General features: G+C 41.0%; 1 protein-coding gene across 27 annotated transcripts in view; it reads right to left on the reverse strand.

Moving 5' to 3' along the window:
* Nucleotides 1-22,784, reverse strand: part of ANK2 (ankyrin 2) — a 699,650-nt gene that overhangs the window by 139,471 nt on the left and 537,395 nt on the right. For all 27 annotated transcript variants that reach the window (XM_059722122.1, XM_059722104.1, XM_059722109.1 and 24 more), the window contains 6 exons: nt 11,275-11,373; nt 8,663-8,860; nt 4,829-4,927; nt 4,559-4,657; nt 1,731-1,829; nt 115-312 (listed from right to left, as the gene is read on the reverse strand). In XM_059722122.1, coding sequence (XP_059578105.1) covers nt 115-312; nt 1,731-1,829; nt 4,559-4,657; nt 4,829-4,927; nt 8,663-8,860; nt 11,275-11,373 — 792 coding nt within the window. The remainder of the gene's footprint in view (nt 1-114; nt 313-1,730; nt 1,830-4,558; nt 4,658-4,828; nt 4,928-8,662; nt 8,861-11,274; nt 11,374-22,784) is intronic.

Here is a 22,784-nt window from a genome sequence, read left to right on the forward strand (position 1 = left end):
GTTCTAAGTGAAAATGCACCTGTTGCAATTCAGCTGTCTCCCAACTTGATAGCTGCAGCTCATTTAGGTCTTCCCTATTGCTTGAAAAGCACGGTGCAATGACAAGCATCTTACCTTGGTGGCCAAAGAATGTAAGGCACCTGCCTCCAAGAGAACTGAGGCTACATCAACTTGCCCCTCTCTAGCAGAAATGTGCAGTGGGGTATATCCATTCGTGGTTGCTGCATCAGGATGAGCCATATGCTGTAGCAGCAGTTGGACAATCTCTGTTTTACCCAAGCGAGAGGCAATATGCAGTGGAGTCTGTTCCTCCTACAACTCAAGTCAAGTTAATAATTAGTGAAGGTAGAATCTGCCTGTATCCCATATTACAAGTGATTCTAGTAGTTGTTTCTACACGTTTATTTATTTATTTTTAAAACAGAACCTCGGGGAATGCTCGGTACCGGTATGCATCTTAACCAATCTGCTATTATAACTAAAGGGAAGAAGCTCAGGGAAAAAGATTGTTTCTCTTTTCATCTTTAAATCTGAACGCAGATTGCTTGCACCATGGCACTACTCAGCTTTCTTTGCATTCCTACTTTATGACATCCTTATCCACATTTGGTAGTATCTTACTTGACATGTAGTCCCATTAGTTTCTTAAGCTAGCACTCTGGAGGTAATTTCTAACTATTCTGCATTTGTGCTCATTTTCTTTCTTTATCTGGCCTGGCATATCAAGTGCATATTTAAATTCAGGCTGATTACATACAACCCCTTAATCGATTACTGTCATGGAAAAAAAGACCTTTGATATGTAATAATCCCACAGGCACTACAATGATATGCTTGCATGCGGTACATCAATAGATCTGGATCCAGCATGTGAGCAGAGGAAGCATAACTTAAATCCTCAGCCTGATAGTGGAACCCTCCCTCTTACAGAAGAATTTCTAAGAACTGTGTCACATTTCAGGTTCAAACTGCATGTACATTTTATAGTGCATCTTTGCAGAACCTTAACGACCTTTCCATTGTCATATATTGATTATTTTTTTTCTGAAATCCACTTTTTCATAAAGGTGGTAGGAAAATTTCTGGTACAGCCACTGGCCAGTGCCGGGAGATGCCTGTTATACCTCTGTGACAGAGCTGACCAAACAGTAACCAATACAGAAATGCTCCTTTGTACTCCAAAAGAGAAAGTATTCCCCTTGACGTTTTGGAATTTCCTCAGTCTTGTCTTTCTTTAAAGCTTCTACTGTGATTTGTGTGAACAATCACCATTTAAAAATCAGTATTACAGTCACAGAATCACATGGAAAGCATTTGCCAAAGAAATTGCTATTTAACCATAATAAACAAGAGCTCTTGACATAGAATCCAATGGTGCTTGGAGGAGAAAGAGGCCTAGAAACAGAAGGGGCTGTGTGCGTAATGATACTGTCATGTTTAAGCTGGATACCCTGCTACTGAGTTAGAACCCAGCCACTCCGTTTCTAAATTAGATCTGCTCTATTTGGAAGGATCAAATAATACAGGTAAGCAAGTTATATTACAGGATTATACTGAAACCTATTTGGCTTTGCATCCAGAAATCAGATAATTATGCATCAGCTGGGGTGCGGGGGGGGGTGCAGTGGCTTTTGCTGCAAGGAAAAAACCCTCTCTCCTTATTATACCTGCTTATTTCATTGTGTTTTAAGTAAAAGAGAAGGTAGAATAAACTGCACTAGAACACCTACCCTGGCTCGGGCATCGACAAGGGCACCATTTCTCAGGAGGCAGCGGACCACTTCCACTTGCCCAGCACGCGCAGCCATGTGCAGTGCAGTTTCCCCACGCTGCAAAAAAGCAAAGATTTTAACATCTTAAGCAAGTAATTTTCAGCTTGTGTAAATTCTATTGACTTCAAATAAAGCTGATCTGGTGATTCAGGCTCTATAACAGATTCAGAAGCACAAGTACATACGTCTTGTGGGGGTTAGGCTGTGTATCACTTACTGCTGCAGTGATTACAAAAATAACATTGCCTAAGGGTGAAATCCTGATTCTCTTGTAGATAACGGGAGCTTACTGTGACTTCAGTGCAGTCAGAATTTCATACTCAGAGTCTTACCAAAAAATAAAAAAGGTTAACAATGCCATACTATGCTCCAGCAATGCAGCCAGAGAATATTCAGCTCAAAATTTTTTTAAATGGAACTGTGCATGATAGCCCCTCCTAATCACAAGTATTCACTGGCTTTCCCCATAATGGTGCTTTCAGCTTGTGGTACGCCTCAAAATAACCAGGGGCATAAGAGCATCCTGATCCTCAAGAGACTGCCGAACACATGCGCCTCAAGATGGAAGGGGACGTTATTCCAGATGGTCTCTTCCTGCATACTGTGTAAAGCTGGCAGCTTCAGACAGGCTTTGCAATGTTTGCGCAAGACTGAGCCAGTATGTGGAGAGTGTTCAAAACCTGCGGTCACCAGCATGGTTTTATCTGCAGGCTGTGCAATGAAACTTATTTAATCATGCCTTATAGCCAGCAGAATTTGAGATGGGCATATAACACTTAGGAAGTTTGAGAATTATATAACACAAGGAGGAGGGTAACAAAGCAAAGAAGTAATGAATATTTACTTTCTTTCTCTATATTTACACAGGAACTTTAAAGCAAAATAGCCCCAAATGATGGAAAGGATGGCTTAATTTCACAGTGCAACACCTTCTTGGAGAACAATTTCATACAACAGACCATGGGAGTCCCTGCTCAGACAATGTCTGAGCCTGCTATGCCAGACACTGCCATATTGCAACAAGAAGATTCTTTGCCTTCTCTATTTTGATAACACAGAAGGACAGATAGCAGCCCAACATTTTTCCTCATGTGAATACTTTTTGGTGATCGAGTATCTTATTTGCCAGCTGCTTATATAAAGAGAAAGCCCCTGTTTCTGCTCTATGGATAGCTACCATTTGTGAGCCCAGAGTTTTTACCACTGAGACCCTATCTAACTAAGCTATATAATTTTTCTAGCACAGGCTTTCCCTCCCTCTCACTTAGAAACTGAGTCTCCACCACTTGATCACATACTATGAGTTTTTGTTGCTTACCGGGAGAGTGAAAAAAGTAACTCAAACCTACCACAGCTTAGGACTTCATCAAACCCTTCTCACTGGGAGTTGATTTAATTAAGCTCATTTTGAAATCTACATCAGATCAGCAGCTGTGGTTAGTAAATGAACACTGAAAAAAAAAAATCTTGCAATCCTTTTACTGAGGGACTTGAATGTGGAACTTGGTCATGTATCTTGCTATTATCTGCTGAATGTCCTGTTTACAAATGTGAATAAACATTTAATTTTCATTCTATTAAGGATGAATTTCTATCAGTCCTATGCTTGCAGCAATTTGTAAAATGAATACTTTAATAAGTAATATAATTTAGTAATTTGAAGATAATTGGTGATTCAACTAGGAGCGCTTAGCTTACAAAATGAGAAGCTGAAACAATGACCTAGCACAGATAATTGTAAAGTGTTAAATTTGGCATTAAACTATGTAAAACATCTGCATTATCAACTTTACTCCTTTCTCGACTTAGTTTCCTTCACAACATTACTTGGTACTTTACTATTGATACTGTAACTAACTAAATATCACTTTCACAGTGAAAGTACAAAAGCAGTGACCATTTTTGAACAATGAACATGAACAAAATTTGTCTCTACTCAAATAACAAAAAAAATTGTCACTGGATCCCCCAGACTGGTTTGTTTTTCTAGAAGAAAAAAGCTTGGCCAGCTAGGTGCATATGAATTAATGTTATGGGACATTTCTCTTTATATTTAAAATATTACTTATGGGAAAAGAACAGAAGAACAAGTTAACATTTATCTATATTAAAAGACTCAAACAAACAATAAGATATCCATGTAACAGAAACCCAGGAAACCATCATGATCTGATTTATTCCTGGGTAACGGGATGTTTGATATGCAAACACTAACTTCCATGGCACTGGGCCTGCATTTAGTGTTACCTTCCAAAGGTCACATTTTCTATACTTAAAAAAAAAAACAGAAATGTTCTGTAGAAATTACATCCATTCTAAATAAAGGACCAGTTCCCTTTAAAGGAACAGTTTTTACTTAAAAAATTTAGGAGAGTAAGTTTAAATCTTTATAAGCTCTTTGTCTATTTAATGACACAACTTCACTGAAGTTACGATAACTATCTATTTACTTTGGGCCTTTTGCAGCATTCGGAACCAAAAGGCAAACTCTTCCATCCAGTGCTCCAATAACCCTGATAAGATCCCTTTTCAAAGGAAACCGTTTACCAGTGCAAGTGCTGTTGAGAAACATGCTAAAGCTATAATACCACAAAAGAATTATTGAGCCTGTTCCCTAACCAGCTTTTCCCTTTCAAAAACTTTTGACACACATAGGAGGATGTCACAGAATTTAATTCAGTAATACTCTAAACACTAAAATGTGACCTTTGGTTGGGTTGCATGGCAGCTCAGCTGCTTGCTGTGGGAGCTGGCACAGTGATTATTCTAGTCCAAGCCATACTCACAATGTTAGTGACATCTGGAGAGGCTCCATTCTGCAGTAGAAGGAGGACTATGTTCAAGTGGCCCATAAATGCAGCCACATGTATTGGTGTGAGGCCAGACTGCGAAACAAAGCAACAGCAGTTTTACTCCTCTGCACAGGGGGGAGGGGCATTGGGCTTCTTCATTTTAATACAATGTACGTGCAAATGATATAAGAAAGAGGAAGACATTTTTAACAGAAAGAAAGAGAAAGAAGGTATGTTTCTGGAGGAGACAAAATACTTTTCTACCTCTGTTATTGCCTGGATTGAAGCCCCATATTTCACCAGGAGTTCCATGACTTTGATGCGGTTTTTCTTGCAGGCAATGTGCAGTGGAGTAAAACCATTCTGTGCAAAAGACAATCATGTTAGTTAAAAACATGCAGCTGCAGTTCCCACACAGCATCATGCCGGTGTACCGCAAGCAGAAGCGTTAGAATATCTGATCCCATTGTTCCTCGGACACAGCTGTTACAGGACAGTGGTGAAAAAACTAAGCAATAGCATTATATGGGCTGCTATAGTCTTAGTAACCCCCACTCCTCAGTTTCCATACTGGGGAAAAAATGGAAAACTAATCATGGGCATTCTCATTCTGACTGTCAATATTGTAACAGAAAGCATGTTGCAAAAATATTATACCTACTACCGACTAGAGGAAAAAGGCGTATATGAAGGTGACACCAAGAGATGAAGGTGACACCTTTGAAAGTGTTTCACATCTTTCATAACAAACGTAGAAGCCTTACCCTTTACTGACCATTTTTCCTCCAGTAAAATTTCTATTTCTATAAAAAAAGACTTTCAACCTTCTATATTTATCCATATATCAGTCTATATTATCCATATCTATATCATCGAAATGTAGCTGTCCATATATCAGCTTATATTAATGCATGGTAGCTAATATACTTGTAGGTATTTGTATACATGCAGGCCCATGAGGCAGCTTAAACAACACTTAACTCTGTCCTGTTCCCTTACTATTATTACTCACTTCAATGGAAATACTCATGGTAGTAACATAAAGAGGCCCAGCTATTCAACAAAGCATTTCTTTTTGTGTTTTGGTGCATTACTATTTGATTAAGTATTTAAGCACATCCTCAACTTCAAAAAAAGTGCCATTAAATTCAATGAGGTTAAAGCAGAGGCTCAAGTTCTTTGTTGAATACTGATAGGTGCTGGATTGGGTCATCAGCAGAGCAACAAGAGGTAGCAAGACTTAGAGAACCCAATCTTCAGTATACACTTCTTGAAAAACACAATTTTTAAGACAATGTTAGACTGTCACATTTTTTTTTAATGATAGAGATAAGAATTGCTGACACTGAACAAGAAGTAAAGCTAGTTAATGCCAATAAAATCTTAGCTTATAAAGAAAAAGAGATAGCAGCTGTTATACTCCCTTATTAGCATCTATTAACACAAATGTTACCTATAGGTTGACATTAACATGCTTTAAATGCATAATCATCACAAAACCTAGGAACATATGTTTATATCTTCAGAGAATTTAACAAACATTAACTAATTGCTTCAAGAACATCTGTCTGAAAATGAATTAGTCATGATGTTTCCCTTTATGAAAATATTTTAAAAATAATAATAATTAACTAATTAATCCAGACAGTTTCATGTTTTAGCCTTAAAGAACAAACCGTAGATTCATCTCATCAAAAGTTTGTCAGTACTTCTAGCAGGGATTGATCAGCTGTCCTAGAGTTCTCCGCTTTGCCTATCTGCAAACACATTTGAGCTATTAGATAACATTTCTTCAGGTGCTCCCAAAGTAAAATGTAGAGAGATGCCTTGCCTCCAGCATCCCTATGGTTATATCTGCTTTCCTCAACACTGTCCTTATAAACAAGCAACTCCAAATGCTAAAAGCCCCAGACTCATTTGCTTATTGCTCTCTGGTCATTTGATTCTGTTCTCTTCTCTTTAAAGAAGGATAGAGAAGCTTTCTAATGAATTATTTCTAATGAATTATAATGTTTATCATGCTGAATGTTATGGAGCAAGAGTAATCACTGCATTGCTAATGCTGAAGCTAACTTACACATTAGAACCCTTATTGTTACTCTTCTACTTCTCCAAAAAGAAACCAGTGCCTGTGGAAATTTCACCCACTGTGTCACATCCTTGGGTCCATTTTATAGAAAGCTGCAGTGTTTCAGAAATGTCAGACCTTCTCTGTTTATTTTGTCAGGTTCGTTTTGTTGGCCCTCTGGACGTGAGGTGCTTGAACTTTTGTGCTGAGCCCAACAGTACCCTTACTCACTCTTATCCTATGCATGCCAAATCCTATAAATGAGACAATTCTGCTACTTTGGACTGGCCTTGAGTTTGTGCCCAGACTCACTCTTAGACTTTCTGTCTTGGACAGGCTTATTATCATGCCACTTTAAGGTACCTACATTGCTTCATTTGCAGGATTTGGTGCATGTAGAGGGGGAACAAATGCATGGGGTATACTTTGCAGAAGTATTTCTGGGCTCAGTAGAGAGGTGGTATATACAAATGATCTTTTTTAGTGTGTAGAGACCACCATTTTAACTATAAATAAAGCAGAGGTAAATGGCATAGATGGGAAAGAGCTGGACAGGAAGTAGAGATGGTAAGAGGACTAGGAACCATAGACTTGGGGACAATAAATGAATGGACGAAACAGAATTGAGGAGGAAAGAGAAGATGCATTTGAAGGAGGAAAGTTAGCTGATAGAGCCTGGAGTGTGATAAAAGCAGAATCTGAGTCAAAAAGGAATAAAGAAAAGGCATGAAAAGGCTGGTAGGATATCCAGGAATGCCCAGCTAGACATAAAAGAAAGATGGGAGACTGAAGCAGGTGTATAGAGGATATGTGCAGGACACTAAGAAAAATGTAGTAAAGACTGGTAACAAAAATGTGTAGCTGAGAAGGAAATGAGCATTAGGGAAGATAGATAAGACATCAGAGGAAGTTGTTGGGTAGGAAGATCTAGAAGAGGAGCTATGGCAAAGAACAGGAGATTTGGGGTACAGAAAGGGTATGAAATGCAAGAGGGCACATGGAGATTAGGGCAGGAACAGTGAAGTGGGCATACATGGGACGAGGGTTGGGCAGGGAAAGGAAAGGAAGGGGACTCCAGGCTACCCCACAGGGTGGAAAAGGCTGGGGGAAGAGACATATGATACATGCAAGGCACTGAGTGCAACAGGCAAAGGTAGAGTCCACGCTGAGCACTTTAATTACTTTGTAATTCCTAGGTGCTCAAAGTCTGCAGTGCTTGCCACTCTCCAATAACTGAATCAAGAGTAATTTGTTCATTATTTAAAATTCCAACCTATCCATAATCAGCAGTACATCAGCAAAACACTTACTGGAGTCAATGGGAGTTTTGTGTATGGTAGGAGTACAGGATTAACAACTTCTGAAGCCTTTACACATTTATAAAGCCAAATGGGACATTTTAATGGCAGTTTAGGAGACAATGGGCAGGTCACTGAGCAAATTAAATTATATATATGATAGTTTCATTTTCACACCAGTAAAATGAAAAACCAAAACAACAGACATTTTAAATAGCAATATTTGCTAAAAATACATGTGTTAAATGTAACCCCCGTAATATTCTGCCCTTTCTCAAAAATATTTGCTAATTAATTTTATTAAAAAGTCCTACCATGTGCAGAAGAATGATCTTCCTGCCAACTAGCACTTTCATTCAGTTAAAACAATTAAAAATGTGAACTGCACAACTATATGGCATAGAACAAAAAGCCATATTGCCAAATACATGGAATCACAGATACTGTGATTCTGTGATTCTGAGAACTGTGCAGTTTCCAGACCTAATCATGCAGACAATTTTTACTGAACACTATGCTTGCTACCTTGGAGTAGTCCCACTGAAGAAAAAGCCCTACATTAAGTTTTAACCAGGACTTAATGCATTGGCCCTAAATAGGACTGCTCAGAGCAGTAAGCACTACACTCAATATGGTTCAATAGAATCTGCTGAATGGGGCCTTCAGTTGGCTTTTTTGAGGCAGATCTCCCATTTGCAGACATATCGAGTTAGATGTATGGGACAGGTTTACCAGAGCACGAGCATTGGGATTTGCTCTCTTGTCCAGGAGTAGTTTGGTGACACGGTAATGGCCACAGTGTGCAGCAACATGTAGAGCAGTAAGATAATCGAGTGTGACATCATCAACAGGAGCTTTGTGCTGCAGTAGATGTTTGACACATTCCACGTGATCACCCTGGGCAGCCATGTGAAGTGGAGAAAGTCCATTCTGTGTCCAAAGAAAACAGAACATAAGCTTTCAGTAAAAGTAACTCATGCTTTTCCAGTAAAAAAATCCCATCATGGTTTACACAGACTGTGGGAATAACTTCATCCACCACTGAAATGCATAACTCAACAATCAGCTAATAGTGTATGTCGGCATTCCAGAGCAGACTGGCAGAGGAACTGAACATATATTCCAGATCCAGTAGATAATGTACAGTGAATTTAGGGATACACAATATATTAAGCAAACTCAGAATATAGCTTAGACACTAGAACCAGACTGTGTTGTTTTATGGTTCCATAAATAAGAATTTATTTTAATTACTCTGAGGGCCTGGCAGATGTTCTATTTAGTGTACAATTAGCATGTTAATTGTACAATAAATTGTAACATGCCACACACACTGTCAGTTTATGGTGCAATAAAATGGCAAACCAAACACAAAGCTCTCCCACATTAAATGTGGAACATCTTTGTGATTGGTTTGCATCACGCTTTAATTGAACATTTGGCACATCTGGCACTGGACTGCATAGCCGCTTTAGATGTTGATGGGCTTCCTACATAGTACAGCCATGCATCGGGCTGCACCTACACTCCCTGCACCAGAAAAATTAAAGCCACGCAGGGCAGCCCTACAGGGCTAATGAGCTTTCCACATACTGGCACCTAAGGCAACATGGTACAGCTTGATGGAGGGCTACACAATGTAGTTTTCAACTTGCTGTACACTGCAAAGTCAAAAGAGAACCAAAGGAAACGAGGCACCAGGGACTAGTTCCCAATGCCCAGCTCTCCATGCACCTGCAGTGACACAACTGGGATCAGACAAATTTTATATCACACATGTCTAGCATGGCAGGATGACTGATCTGTCCAGGGGTCTTCCTTCCTTTTTTAAGTCCTGGTGACAAGATATTTAGCAGAATTTGTAGATTCACGGAAATCCAACAGGCTGCACTGTGAGCACTTCTCCTATGGCCTTTAACTTGAGACATCTGGGCAGTCAACCATGTGCCTTATTGCCCACACCACCCCAGCCCCCTGCCAGGGGCCTGAAAGACTGTTCTGTGACCATAGGGGATCCTGACCACATGAATGGATCCTGATCATTACTAAAGCTGCAGTTTTAAACCTCTCTCAGCCACTGCCAAATTGGCACCAGAAATCAGTATCTACCCTTAAGAACACAACCTAATTTGGGGAAAATGTTCGGGAAAGAGGAAAAAAGTTTTAGGAAAAAAATGTGCATGGTATTTGAGTAAATATGGTGATGACCAGTTGTAAGTTGTGATTAATCAAATGGTTATTTGCCACTTATTGAACTAGCTCTAATTTCTAAACAGAAATGGTACCATATTTTTAATATGTTGGTTTTACCCTACATATAGAGACAATATTACCTCTATGGTAAGGGAATGCACAACCTACTTGGGTATAATTTATTATGAAAGGTACACAAAGACAAAGGGACAATCTCTAATTGTATTTAGATATTGGACAGTCTAGGGTACCACAGCATTTAATTAATATGGCTATCTAACACCTGCTTCCATCACTGTTTGATGTATTGTAGAAGGGGCATCATTGACAAATGGACAGAGCACCAAGTAGGATTATGGAAGACCTGGGTTCTATTCCTGGTTCTTTCAGTGATCTTGCTGCATGTCTTCTCTCCCTATAGCCCATCTGTAAAATGGGGATAATGATACTGACTTGCATTGTAAATTATTTTCAGTTCTTCTGGTGGAAAGCACTAAATGAAGACTAGGTATTATATTTGTATTATATATGCTTCTCCTGACTGAGGAAGGGAATTTGATAGGAGGAAAGAGGAAAGATTTTTTATTATTATTAAACAGAATTACCTAGTGGCTATATTCACTAATGGAAATATTGTAAAATAACCAAAAGAGTATGGAATAATGTACCATGAAATGTGGGAAACTCTTATTTCTTGGAGCTAACTAGCCCAAAACAAACAACACAGAAAAACTGGATGAGTGGGCCTAGGTGACACCTTTATCCTATGTCTCCTTTCCATGATCCTAGGATGCCACATTAGTAAATTCCCAAGCTATGGGATGAGAAAGACTACCAAAACATTGAACCTATAAAAGTTACTAAGCTACTATGAAACTGTCTATCATGTATGGAAACCTGCCCTCATAAAAACAGTGGGGTGGTTCACTCATGAATTCCAATTCTCCTTATTTGAAGATGGCAGTACCATTTCTAATAGAAAAATAGTTTCTTTTTTGTACACTTTTTTAAACTGTTTATCCATCAAGTCCTAGGCATTCCCTGGGGGTGAGAGGCATGTGTCTAAAAGCCCTCCTCGGCCTTTCAATGCCCCAATAATTAGTTTGAAAGAATTTTACGATGTAAGCTTGTTCTTCTAATAAGACACACACCTTCGTCCTTGCAAGCAGTGGAGCACCTCGTTCCAGAAGAAGCTCTACAACTTGATCATGCCCACTTCGTGCAGCACAGTGGAGTGGAGTAAGTCCATCCTTAAAGCAAAAGGAGAGAAAGTGTTCAGCACACACCCAGACTGTCCATCTCACTTGTTCTCTATGGACCATACATCCTGAAATCTAGCTCATAAACTTCTGATCCTGAGGGATGACTAACCATCAGCACAAGCTCCCCATTTTATTGCTGTCTAGCTGATGACTTAATAGAATGGAGTTTCCTCCCCATCTGCCTTGCATCAGCAAAGGACATTTAGAGGTTACATTTCAGAATGGTGAAGAGGAAGCACATTGTGTGTGCAAACCCATTATCAAAAAAGATAATGTATGCATGCATCTCCTCCTCTTCTCCTCCTCCTCTGCATGGCTTTGAAATTGTACTGCCTCTCCATGAATACTGCGCAATGGCCCAAAGATGCTCAACTGATCAACCCTAGTGTTTGAATTGCTTTTGATGTAAGGATGAACAGGAAATGTCCATACTAGGAAATTTATTCCAGGAAGTTTCTAACAAGCAGGAGGAGAGAGAGGATTAAAAAAATTTAAAAAGGAAAAAATGAAGAGACCAACAGAGAAAATCCTCTTCTTTCACAGACTGGTGGGCAAGAACTAACAATCTTTTGCTAAATAGGCTGTGACAGCATTCTTTGTCTGCAATACTCTTTCCATTGCAGAAGAACATGCTGTCCCAAAACACTTGCTCAGGCCGACTGCTGCAGTGTTAGTGAAAGACATGTCAATGTAACATTTAGAGATGAGAACACGTTCCGGGTAATTCTGCTACAGTCTGGCCCTCAGAGAGAAAGAGACAGCAAATGTAAGGGAGGAAAATGGTTGAAAGGGAATACAGTATCAGTGCTGAATGACAGAAAAAAGAGGTCTCATAAAATATACACAGGATTTTAACCTCAATATACTGTTATGCCACACAGCCATGCCTTAATTAAGTTGAGCACTCAAACCCATTCAACATAGATGTATTACAATGGTTTTAAAGTAAAAGAAAACTCATACTGTGACAAACTTTTTTGTTTGGCAGATCTTTATATTTTAGAGCACTGGCTGGGGAGTGGGAGCACCAGATGAAGCACTGCGGCCACTTCCAGGAGTGCCACAGTCACTTTCCAGTCAGCGAGACTGGCTGTCACTGACTGGTCGCTGTGGGGGGGCACGAGTTGCCCATGATTTGTGGTATCTCGATTAAAGCTAGCTCAGGTCCGTAAGCCTACTTTATAACCATGCAATGGCCTAATAATTAGTTGCTCGTGACTTCAAGAAAACACTTTACAATTACTCAGTTTCTCCTAGTCCTCAGTTTTAAAGACACAGCCTAGGGACAGATGTTCAAAAAGCCTGAGCCTGAATTGATCCAGGTTAGTCTAACCTGGCTAGGCTGAACTGGTTTGTAATCACATAGGCATTCCCTCTGGACTGAGAAAAATGCAGGCACATGCCTGCAGTGGCTCAGGCTAGAAGCCGGGGGGTGCTAGAGCTGCCCTCCCTTCCCTTCCATAGTGCTGAGCTGAGGAGGAGTGTGGCCAGGCCCTGGCAGGATGCTCTAATTAGGGAGGGGTTCACCCCCCCCTCAAGGAGCCAGCCGGGAGTTGATAACAGAGCATTTAGCACCCCATCAAGAAAACAAAAGCCTCTCTCATTAGTTCAAGCTCTTCTTAAACAACTTTTTCCAAGGAAGGAATGGAGGGACATTACCAGCTGACCTGTTGATTAGCTCCAAAAAGCCCTAAGCGGACACTGTCCTGTCCAACTTACACAGACATCTCTCAGAATTAACTAGCATACCACATATTGGCTATGGTCCGTACTGTGGGAGAAGGGAGGGGGAAATGCCTGCTTGAGCAGGAAGTGGGGGGGTAGACGGAATCCAGGCAGAGGCTCATGGCCAGCCCTGCTCTGAAGCAGAGAGCCCTGCCTACAGCTGCAAAGCATCTCAGATGCTGGAAGACTCTGGTTTAAGTTAAACCAGGAAGGGGTCTGGGACAGACATTGCATAAACTGGTTTGAGTCAAATCAGTTAAGTCGGATATTATATTCAACCAAGCTTATCTCAAACCAGTTTCAGCCATTTCAAACTGGTTTATGTGTACTGAATTTCTGTTCTGTTACAGGTTATACCAGTTTCTGATCACTTAAACTGGTTTATGTGTAATGTCTGTCCCTAGCCTCAGAGTATAAATAATTTCAGTGATACAGTCATTTGCAGATTTCAGCTGAAAACTGTAAAAAGGATTCTTATTTGATACTAAGGTATTAGCTTCTGGTGTTGTTTCCTGAATGTGAGGTGCTAAGCATGCCTCAGTTCTTACTCTCTTAGGGTGTTAATACGCAGGCTCTGGGACTGGAAGGTGAGGGGGGCACTTTAATTAGAGCAGTTCAGAGACCCACTCTAATTAAAGTGCGCGGAGCATCTCATAGCAGCATCCGCACACTGAAAAATAGCAGCGAAGGCACTTTATCTAAAGCTCATCAAACAAGCTTTAGTTAAAGTGCCCCCACCACCATTTTTCAGTGCAGGGATGCTAATATATGAGACACTGGAGTTTGCTGAAGCATGATTAATCAAGTCTGCTCTGACACACTGTAATTACAGAATGTCAGAGCAGGCTCGCTACTCCTGTATAGGTGCCCTTAGATCTTACTCTCTTACTCTACAAACAGGTGCCACATTTGTCCTGGGATTTAATTGAGGATTTATCTATTTTATCTCAGAACAAAGTGCAGTCATTCAGATGTCCTCATCCATTGTCCTATAAAAAATCCTGAAAAGGTTCACAGGACAAGAAGCACTAAGGGTGCATCCAGACATGTGTGAACATTTGGTTCCCCAGGGAATGCCTGTGCCATGTGTGCTTTGGTATGTGGCAAGTTACCCCGGGTGGTATAGGGGAGGCTGGGGCCAGCACTGTGCTGGTCCCAGCAGCCTTACCTGGGGTTCTAGAGGCCTCCCGGAGCTGCAGCCACAGTGATCCTGCCAGGTGGAGCCTGGCTGGCAGCCACAGTGTGGCTCTGAGTGGCCTCGCTCCGCTCCTTAGCAGTACATGCTGCCTGAGTGTAAGCTGCATCAGGTTTCTTCTCTGCAGTTTTTTTTTTAAACCCTGGATATCCAGGGGTCAAAAAAAATGCAGGGTCAAAAACAGAGCATCGAATATTTGACCAGCATGCCCTTGCAGTTCGGAGAACACAGGACTGTGCAGTATACACATTTGCAGTGCCACATACCACACAACTGCACGCATCTAGACATGCCCAAATAGTTTATCCCAGGACATCTCAAAATGTATCTGAACAGTTATCCCAAGACTGACTCATTGCTTTCATGGTGGAAAAGCAGCAACACACTCAGCTAAACCCTGATTAGAGGGGTGATGTGTGTATATACCAATCCCAAGATATTTCTGCTCTGAGACCAACACGGGCTCAAACTGTCCAGATCCAAATGCAACATCTGTTCCTGGGCCTAGGGCCCTAATCTTGTACCACTATAATGAATAGAAGCTTTGCTTAAATTAACTTCAGAGGATGCAGAGTTGAACCCTGAAATAGGATTCAAGGCTCCTCAGGTCCCCAGAGTAAACCTAACTCCTTTTAGCAATACTGACAAGGCAATATATTGCAAATAGATTCAGGAGAAACATATTTACTTGGCAATCTACTCCCACTCCTGGCTCTTTGTGCTCCATATTTTAATAAGGGTGTGTTTCATTCTCTTTGTTTGCAAACCGACGTTGGCGTTCTGCTTTTTAAATGGCAAATTAAAGGTAGAATGGTGGGAAGTCTTGGAGAAAGCAAGATAAATCTCCAGAGGGGAAAAAAAACACAGCAAAACAAATCAAGAAAGATGAATAATTTGTGAATGTGCTCACTAAATGGCACTCAGCTCCAGCACAAGAAAGATTCTGTTTAATGAGAAACAAAAATAGGAACTGAACTACAAAACATACGCTTAGCTAAAAACCAAACGGAACCCCAAAGACCAAACAAAACTACCAACACAATCTTTTGGTTTTGATCTTTCATCTATGCTATAACCCCTGGAAAAAAATAACAAACAAAGACTTGGAATCCAGTTTATATTACCCTGCCTCCTATACTATTTCCATCCCTGTGGTGTATATATATCTTCCAGCAGTGAATTAAGCAATGTAAGCAACATCAACCACATGTGACTCTTTCTCTTGTTTTGTCTTCCTCTCTCAGAGGGAAAGCTGTATTTTTAATTGCTATTTTATTCATAAACTTTAATTTTACTTATGATTTTTAATGGTAAGGAGAATTGAATTAGGGTAAGTATTCCATGCTAGGGAAAGAGCTATATCATGCAATTAGGACAGACCAACACTACATCAGTCAGAGGTTTGTAATCACCAGAGATGCATTGGTATATAACAGATAAGCTCTCCCAGTAGCTAGTAGTCTACAGATCTAAACACTTTCATGTATAATGTGGAGCTATATCTACAACGTCCACCTCAATTATTCTGTGGCTAATTGTTCACCAGGGTGTGATGACTGTAGGTGTTGTAGGCCTTGCTGCCACTGCCCTGAGTTCGTTTTCCTACAGGCGGTGACAGGGTGGACTTCAGCTTTGGATCACCCGGTCTGCCAGGAAGTTGGTCTTATGTTTCTCTCGTGCCACAACTTTGATGATATTATATTGCTAGGAGGCAATGCCCAAGGTAATCCTACCTGGTCTCAATCCCTGTTTTCTTCTGTGGGGTTCCTAAACTTCCCCTTTACCACACCCTAGCTTCTCCAGATGGCACTCGTAGCCCTCTGCAGCCAGACCTTAATGCTGCCTGTTGGTCTATTGGTCCACCCTCAGCCACCAGGGTGACCATCGGCTTTCGGTAGGCGCGCGCTCTTCCAGGGCTGGCCTTGACCTGCACTCAAATATCCAAAAAAAAAGAAGAAAAAAAAGAGCGAAATCCAACTGCTCTCAGTCTCTTTGTCAGACTCAGTCCATGTCCCCTTCACCTGTGGTCAGGCTCTCATGTCCAAATCACAACAACAACAAAAAACAGTTAATCCAGTCACTGCTCTGCACAGGCCTGTCCCAGCTTACTCACGAGCATTCACAGTCCCCATGGGATCTCTCCCACGTGCGGCGAGGCTCTAACCTGAAAACAGCAATTCTTCTGGCGTCTCCCCCCAGATCCTCAGCTATCACTCTGCTCTAAGGATTATCAGAAGCCTTGTGTGGGCAGATCTTCACCTGCCTCCCTCACAGGGTTGCACCCGCAGCATTTCTCCGGCAGGTTTCACAGCACTTGCCCGTCGGGATGCTCAGCCGCTCCTCTCTCTGCAACTTGCAGGGAATTCACCCCACTCTGTCCCTCTCCAGGGCTGGAAATACCTCTGAGCAGCCTCTCTCCTCCAATCCAGAGTGAGATGCTGGTCCAGAAGTGTGGTGATTGCTTCTCTTCCCTTCCCATCTCCAGGTGCAGCCCCACCAGTCCTCCATGTTGTAAGTAATTCTTGCTTTCACTTTCCCTGTCTGTTGCTGCTGGCTGCTTTTCTTCGCCTAACCTCCCAAACCCAGCATGTAAGGCACCTCGGGGCTTTTGTTTACTCTCACGCACTCCTTCACACAGGGACACTGGGAAAACACATTGGAGGGGTGCCCAAGGTACCAGGCATGGCATCTTGACAAGTCACAGTTAGACTAAAGTGTCTGGGCTTTGAAGTAAAGCTAGTGGATATCCCAAGAGCACAAAAACTGCCATAAGAGGGCTAATGGAAATTCACTGCAACTAACTAATCTCATCATCCAATATTATATGCATGATGAATTTAAGGACTAGCGAATACATTGTCTTCATAATGGGAGTAAGCAAATAACCCACATAACTGCTTTAGTATTCCTTAGCTATTTGTTGTATCAGTCTTGTATGTGATAATCTCACTGTGGACCTTCTGTAACCTAGTCAACTGAACAGGTTTATTATCAGAAATCACATTAAAATCTGTAATACCCGAGAAAATTCATCACTTCTCTTTTCTCCCTTAATTGGCTGTCAAAACCAAAAACAAACCTCAGAGATCTCTTGCCTGGTTTAAAAAATTGCTGTCCATTCTTTAACTTAATTTTACAAGTTTGAATCTCTTTTATTATCTTTTCACTGCAGGCTAACTATGATACATTATTCTGTCATACCAGTTATTAAAATGTTCTCCTCCATCTTAAGAGTCTGGAAAAAAAATTGTATTACAAAGGGTCCTAAATATGGACCAAATAGGGGTACCATCTTGTTAAAAAGGGCAGAGCAAAGCTTATGCCCACATAAATGAAGGTTGATGATATATAATTAGATTTTAAAAGACCTAATTATCAAAGGACTCTTCTAAACTGCACCTGCAAAACTCTTATACTAGGCCTACAACTAAGGATCTTTTAAAATTCTGCATGATTTCAGGGCACGAGGACAAAACAGGATCAGACCCATTCTGCAGACATTATACTGAAATACAATACCACCACCATAAAAAAATACACCATGCACCACAAGAATGGTGCCTCATATCTTCATTTTTCCTCCTTCATGAGCCTTTCCATCCCTAGCAGTATTAAATCTCTAAGATTTGAAATCATTACATGCAGCTATTTATAAGGAATCAGACATAACTTTGAAAGCATGCATGTATTATTATTTTATTTATTATTAATTCCACCATCAGATTGAACTATTAAAATAAATTATTTAAATTTCTCCTAAATTTTGCATTGGAGAGGTTACTCCATTCTTCAAACGACTTATTATAATACTTTATATTGCTTTTTCTTGAGCTGTGTGAGGCCGCACACTAACTTTTAATTTGCTTAAATATAACCCTTAAGAATTGCAAGCTAGCTAGTTTTTTATGTATTTCACAAAGCCTCATCTCTTTAAAATCAATCAATGCAACTTCAGCCTCTAGCTTTAAGCTTTTGGTCTCTTGATAAAATTAAATACAGACTATTGTAATCCTACATGCACGCTTTTCAAAACAAAGATGTAAAAGGCAGGGAAACACATCTTAGTTGGTTTTGCCCAAGATGCACATGACCTCATATATTCTACTTAAATAATTGTAGAATTATATTCAAAATTTACAGTATATTGCTTTTAGCCCCTAGCTGTACAACCTGTTGTCCTAGTTAACTTGTAGAACTTGTGAGCCTAGATATTTTTTCTTTTTCCTTTTCCAAAAAAAAAGACAAAAGAAGACAATTAAATTCCTTAAGATTATTTTTAGTAAGTCATTACTTTTAAAATGGCAACAATGGCCTAATGAAATTTGTATACTTAAAATATATGATCATATCTGAAGAGTGAGAGAGCTTGTCACAATAGCATTATTGCAGAACATCTATCATAACAGCTTTCTGGGCACATTCAAGGTGTTGGTTTCGACCTATAGGGCTCTAAACAGTCTGAGTCCTATATACCTAAGGGACTCCCTTCTCCCTTGCACCCTACCGTGATCCCTGAAGTCAACCAAGAGCAACCTCCTGTAAGTATCAATGCTGACCTCGTGAAGGAACACTTTGAGAGGCTGGATACCTTCAAGTCAGCCAGCCCTGACAGTTTACACCCCTGGGTACTCAAGGAGCTGGCTAGCATCATAGCTCAGCCCCTGGCATGGATCTTTAAGAACTCCTGGAGCTCTGGTGAAGTGCCTGAAGATCGGAAGAAGGCCAATGTGGTGCCTATCTTCAAGAAAGGAAGGAAAGTGGATCCAGCAAACTATAGGCCCATCAGCCTGACCTCTATCCCAGGGAAGATCTTAGAAAAGATTATCAAAGAGACCATTCTTAACAGACTGGCCAATGGCAACATCCTGAGGGATAGCCAGCATGGGTTTTTTGTGGGTAGGTCTTGCTTGACCAATTTTATTTCCTTTTACGAACAGGTGACCTATCCCCTGGACAAGGGAGAAGAGATTGATGTCGTATATCTTGACTTTAAAAAAAGCCTTCAATCTGGTATCCCATGATCACCTCTTAGCAAAACTGGCTAACTGCAGCCTCAGGCTCACCATGATCTGCTGGCTGGGGAATTAGCTCCATGATCGGACCCAGAGGATGGTGGTTGACAGAAGTCAATCATGGTGCGCTGTGAGCAGTGGGGTCCCTCAAGGCTCTGTCCTTGGGCCTATACTATTCAACATCTTCATTAATGATGTGGACATTGGTGTCAGAAGCAGACTGGGCAATTTTGCTGATGACACCAAACTATGGGGTAAAGCATCCACACCTGAGGACAGGAGGGTGATCCAGGCTGACCTTGACAGGCTCAGGAAATGGGTGGATGAGAACCTGATAGTGTTTAACACCAAAAAGTGCAAGGTTTTCCACCTTGGGAAGAAAAACCTGCAGCATCCTTATAGGCTCGGCAGTGCTATGCTGGCTAGCACTATGGACGAAAGGGACTTGGGGGTCATGATTGACTACAGGATGAACGTGAGCCTTCAATGTGATGCTGCAGCTAGTAAAGCAAGCAAAACGTGCATCCATAGATGCTTCTCGAGCAGGACATCGTTCTCCCATTGTACTCAGCCTTGGTGAGGCCGAAGCTGAAGTATTGCATCCAGTTTTGGGCTCCACAATTCAAAAAGGATATGGAGAAGCTTGAGAGGGTGTATGATCAGAGGTCAAGAAAACAGACCTTATGAAGAGAAGCTGAGCGCCATTGGACTCTTCAGCCTGGCAAAGCACAGACTCAGGGGTGATCTGGTGGCCACCTATAAGTTTATCAGGGGTGCTCACCAGGATCTGGGAGAATGTCTTCTCACCAGAGCACCCCAAGGGATGACAAGGTTGAACGGTCACAAACTCCTTTATGACCGTTTCAGGCTGGACATAAGGAAGAACTTCTTTACTGTCCAAGCCCCCAAGGTTTGGAATAGGCTGATGCCAGAGGTGGTTCAAGCACCTACATTGAACACCTTCAAGAGACATTTGGATGTTTATCTTGCTGGGATCCTATGATCCCTGCTGACTTCCTGCCCCTGGGGCAGGGGGCTGGATTTGATGATCTTCTGAGGTCCCTTCCAGCCCTAATGTCTATGAAAACTGAAATCTATGAAGTACCAGTACGTCAGTCAAGTCCCCTTGGTAAAAATGCATGGGAGCTCATTCTCAGCAGTTGCTCCCCAGCTCTGGAACTCTCTCCCTCTTGTGGCCCACCAGAGCCTAAGCCTGGACAGCTTTCAGAGGTGGTGTAAGACCTTCCTACTTGGGCAGAAATTTAGCAATCAAAACTAGGCTAAGACACTGCTTAGTGGGACTCTGTTTTATGTTCATATTTTAGTTCCCCTTTATTCTCTTATTACTCACTTTTCTCTTGTTGCTCTCCTATTTTATAAGTCACTCAGTCAGTGGTGACGTGTAGGGGGTACATGTGTACCCCCTGAGAATGCTGGTGCACCCCCTGACCAGCTGTGCTCACCATTTAAGCAGGCAGGAGTGCTGGTGCCCCCCCTGCAAGCACCGGCTGATCACTGCAGCCACTCCCAGAAGTGGCCACACCCACTCCCAGAAGCAGCTGCAATGGGGTTTCCCCCTCCCAGGCAGTGACGTCGGCCACGGGGGTATCCCTCCCAAGCAAGATTGGCCGCAGGGGACCCCACCCTCCGGTCGGCAGGACTGGTTGCAGGTGGGACACATGCCCCCCCGACAAAGGCAGCACCAGTCGCCGATTCACTCACTTCTCTTTCCATAAGCCCCCCTAAGCCTTTGCTGGGAAAAGAAGCATAAAAATAAAAAATAGATAATAAAATAAAATAATTTGAATATAGTGCAGAGCAACTGCGTTAAGAGCCTATCACAATGGTTTCCTGATAGGAAATCATGACAGCCCTATTATGGTGGAAATCCTTTCCTGATCTAAAAGTTTGCCTTATGCTCATGACAGGAACTGAAGAGCGACCTTCAACAGATTCCAAGTTTAATCTGTACTGAGGAAAATGTGAATGATTCTCAGAACCTGGTTTACTCTCAATCCAAAGTGCGTGAATCCCTTTACTACCTTTTCTGAAGTCACTTTTATGACTCTTCCTCAGTTGTGATTTTCCTGGAGACTCGTAATTCTGTGTGATATTTATACACTTCTGTCAGCTTCTCATAGGCTTCCTTTCCCTTCAACACCCGAGTTCTCTCTCATTTAACATGTTCTCAAGTGCCTCGCTTAACATGCTCAACCATGAGCACTTCTACTCTCCACCCTTATGGTAGATGATAAAGCATATCAGTATTACTTACTACCCGTTCCCAACAGACTCTCCATTCTCCCTATCTTTGATACCAAGTTGCAAGACCCAAAAGCCATGGTGCAGTACTGTTTGTCTACAATGTCCAGAATTTTTACCTGTGGAGATGACTCTAAAAAGGAAAATTCCTAACCAAGCAAATGTTAAATTAGGGAGCTGGCAATGTTCAGGGGGAAGACCGCCAATATTGATGAGCTCTGTAACTACAACACCCAATTAAGGGAAATTATTGGACCAAGTAATCTTGTCTAATTATATTCTAATATTTAAAGTTTTGGATTTTGTCCAGATGAAGTACAATTATTATTTATTTTTATTCTAATTGTGTCACAATGTACTAGGAGCTATACATTCATAACAGAGCATAATACCTCCCATACCCAAGAACATCAAATTGAAGCTAATGCAACTGAACAACATTTTAGACAATTACAGGTGAATTTGTTCATCTACCATTGTTAGGGCCCACCTACACATTCAAATGAAAGCTGTTGAAACTGGCTATACAGTTATTACACATTTTCAAGCATTAACTTTATAGCTTGTTGGCTCTTTTTAAAGATGGATGGCTATTTTTTGGTGTGATAATTACTTTGCATAGGTGGCTGTTCTAAATTTAGCGTGTGATTGACCAGTAAATTGTATAATATATGTAATGTGTAGCAGGGGCCTATGAATGATATTATAATGTGACATAAATAAGGAAATGCCATTAGGATGGTAAAGACATGCGAGTAGCATTGCATTAAAGGGTCAAAAAGATAAATAACCCCCCCCCATACATGTTATTTGTCTCTCCCCCTCCCCTTCTTCCCCCCACTTTGCAGTGAAAAAAAGGGATATTATACAAACAAAATACTAAAGAAAAAATATCAGGATCTTTGCTAGCATATTACGTCCCAAAGTTATATATATCTCTATTGCAAGCAGAAAATACTATTTGCAATTCCTGAGAATATATTTTTTCTTTTAAAAACCTCAGTCTCCGATGCAAAAGCATAATGGTATTGAGGATTATGTATATGTAAATGTATATGTATATGTACCAGTGACACCTATAAAGTTCTAGTACACTCCCATAAATTACTAATTTTTAAAGATTTATTTTTTAGATACAAGTGTAAGAACTTCCAGAGGAATTCATTCTGTAGAACGTTTCCAAATACTTAAAACCATAATTGTAC

Source organism: Alligator mississippiensis, chromosome 2 (assembly GCF_030867095.1).
Source record: "Alligator mississippiensis isolate rAllMis1 chromosome 2, rAllMis1, whole genome shotgun sequence".
Taxonomy (NCBI): domain Eukaryota; kingdom Metazoa; phylum Chordata; order Crocodylia; family Alligatoridae; genus Alligator; species Alligator mississippiensis.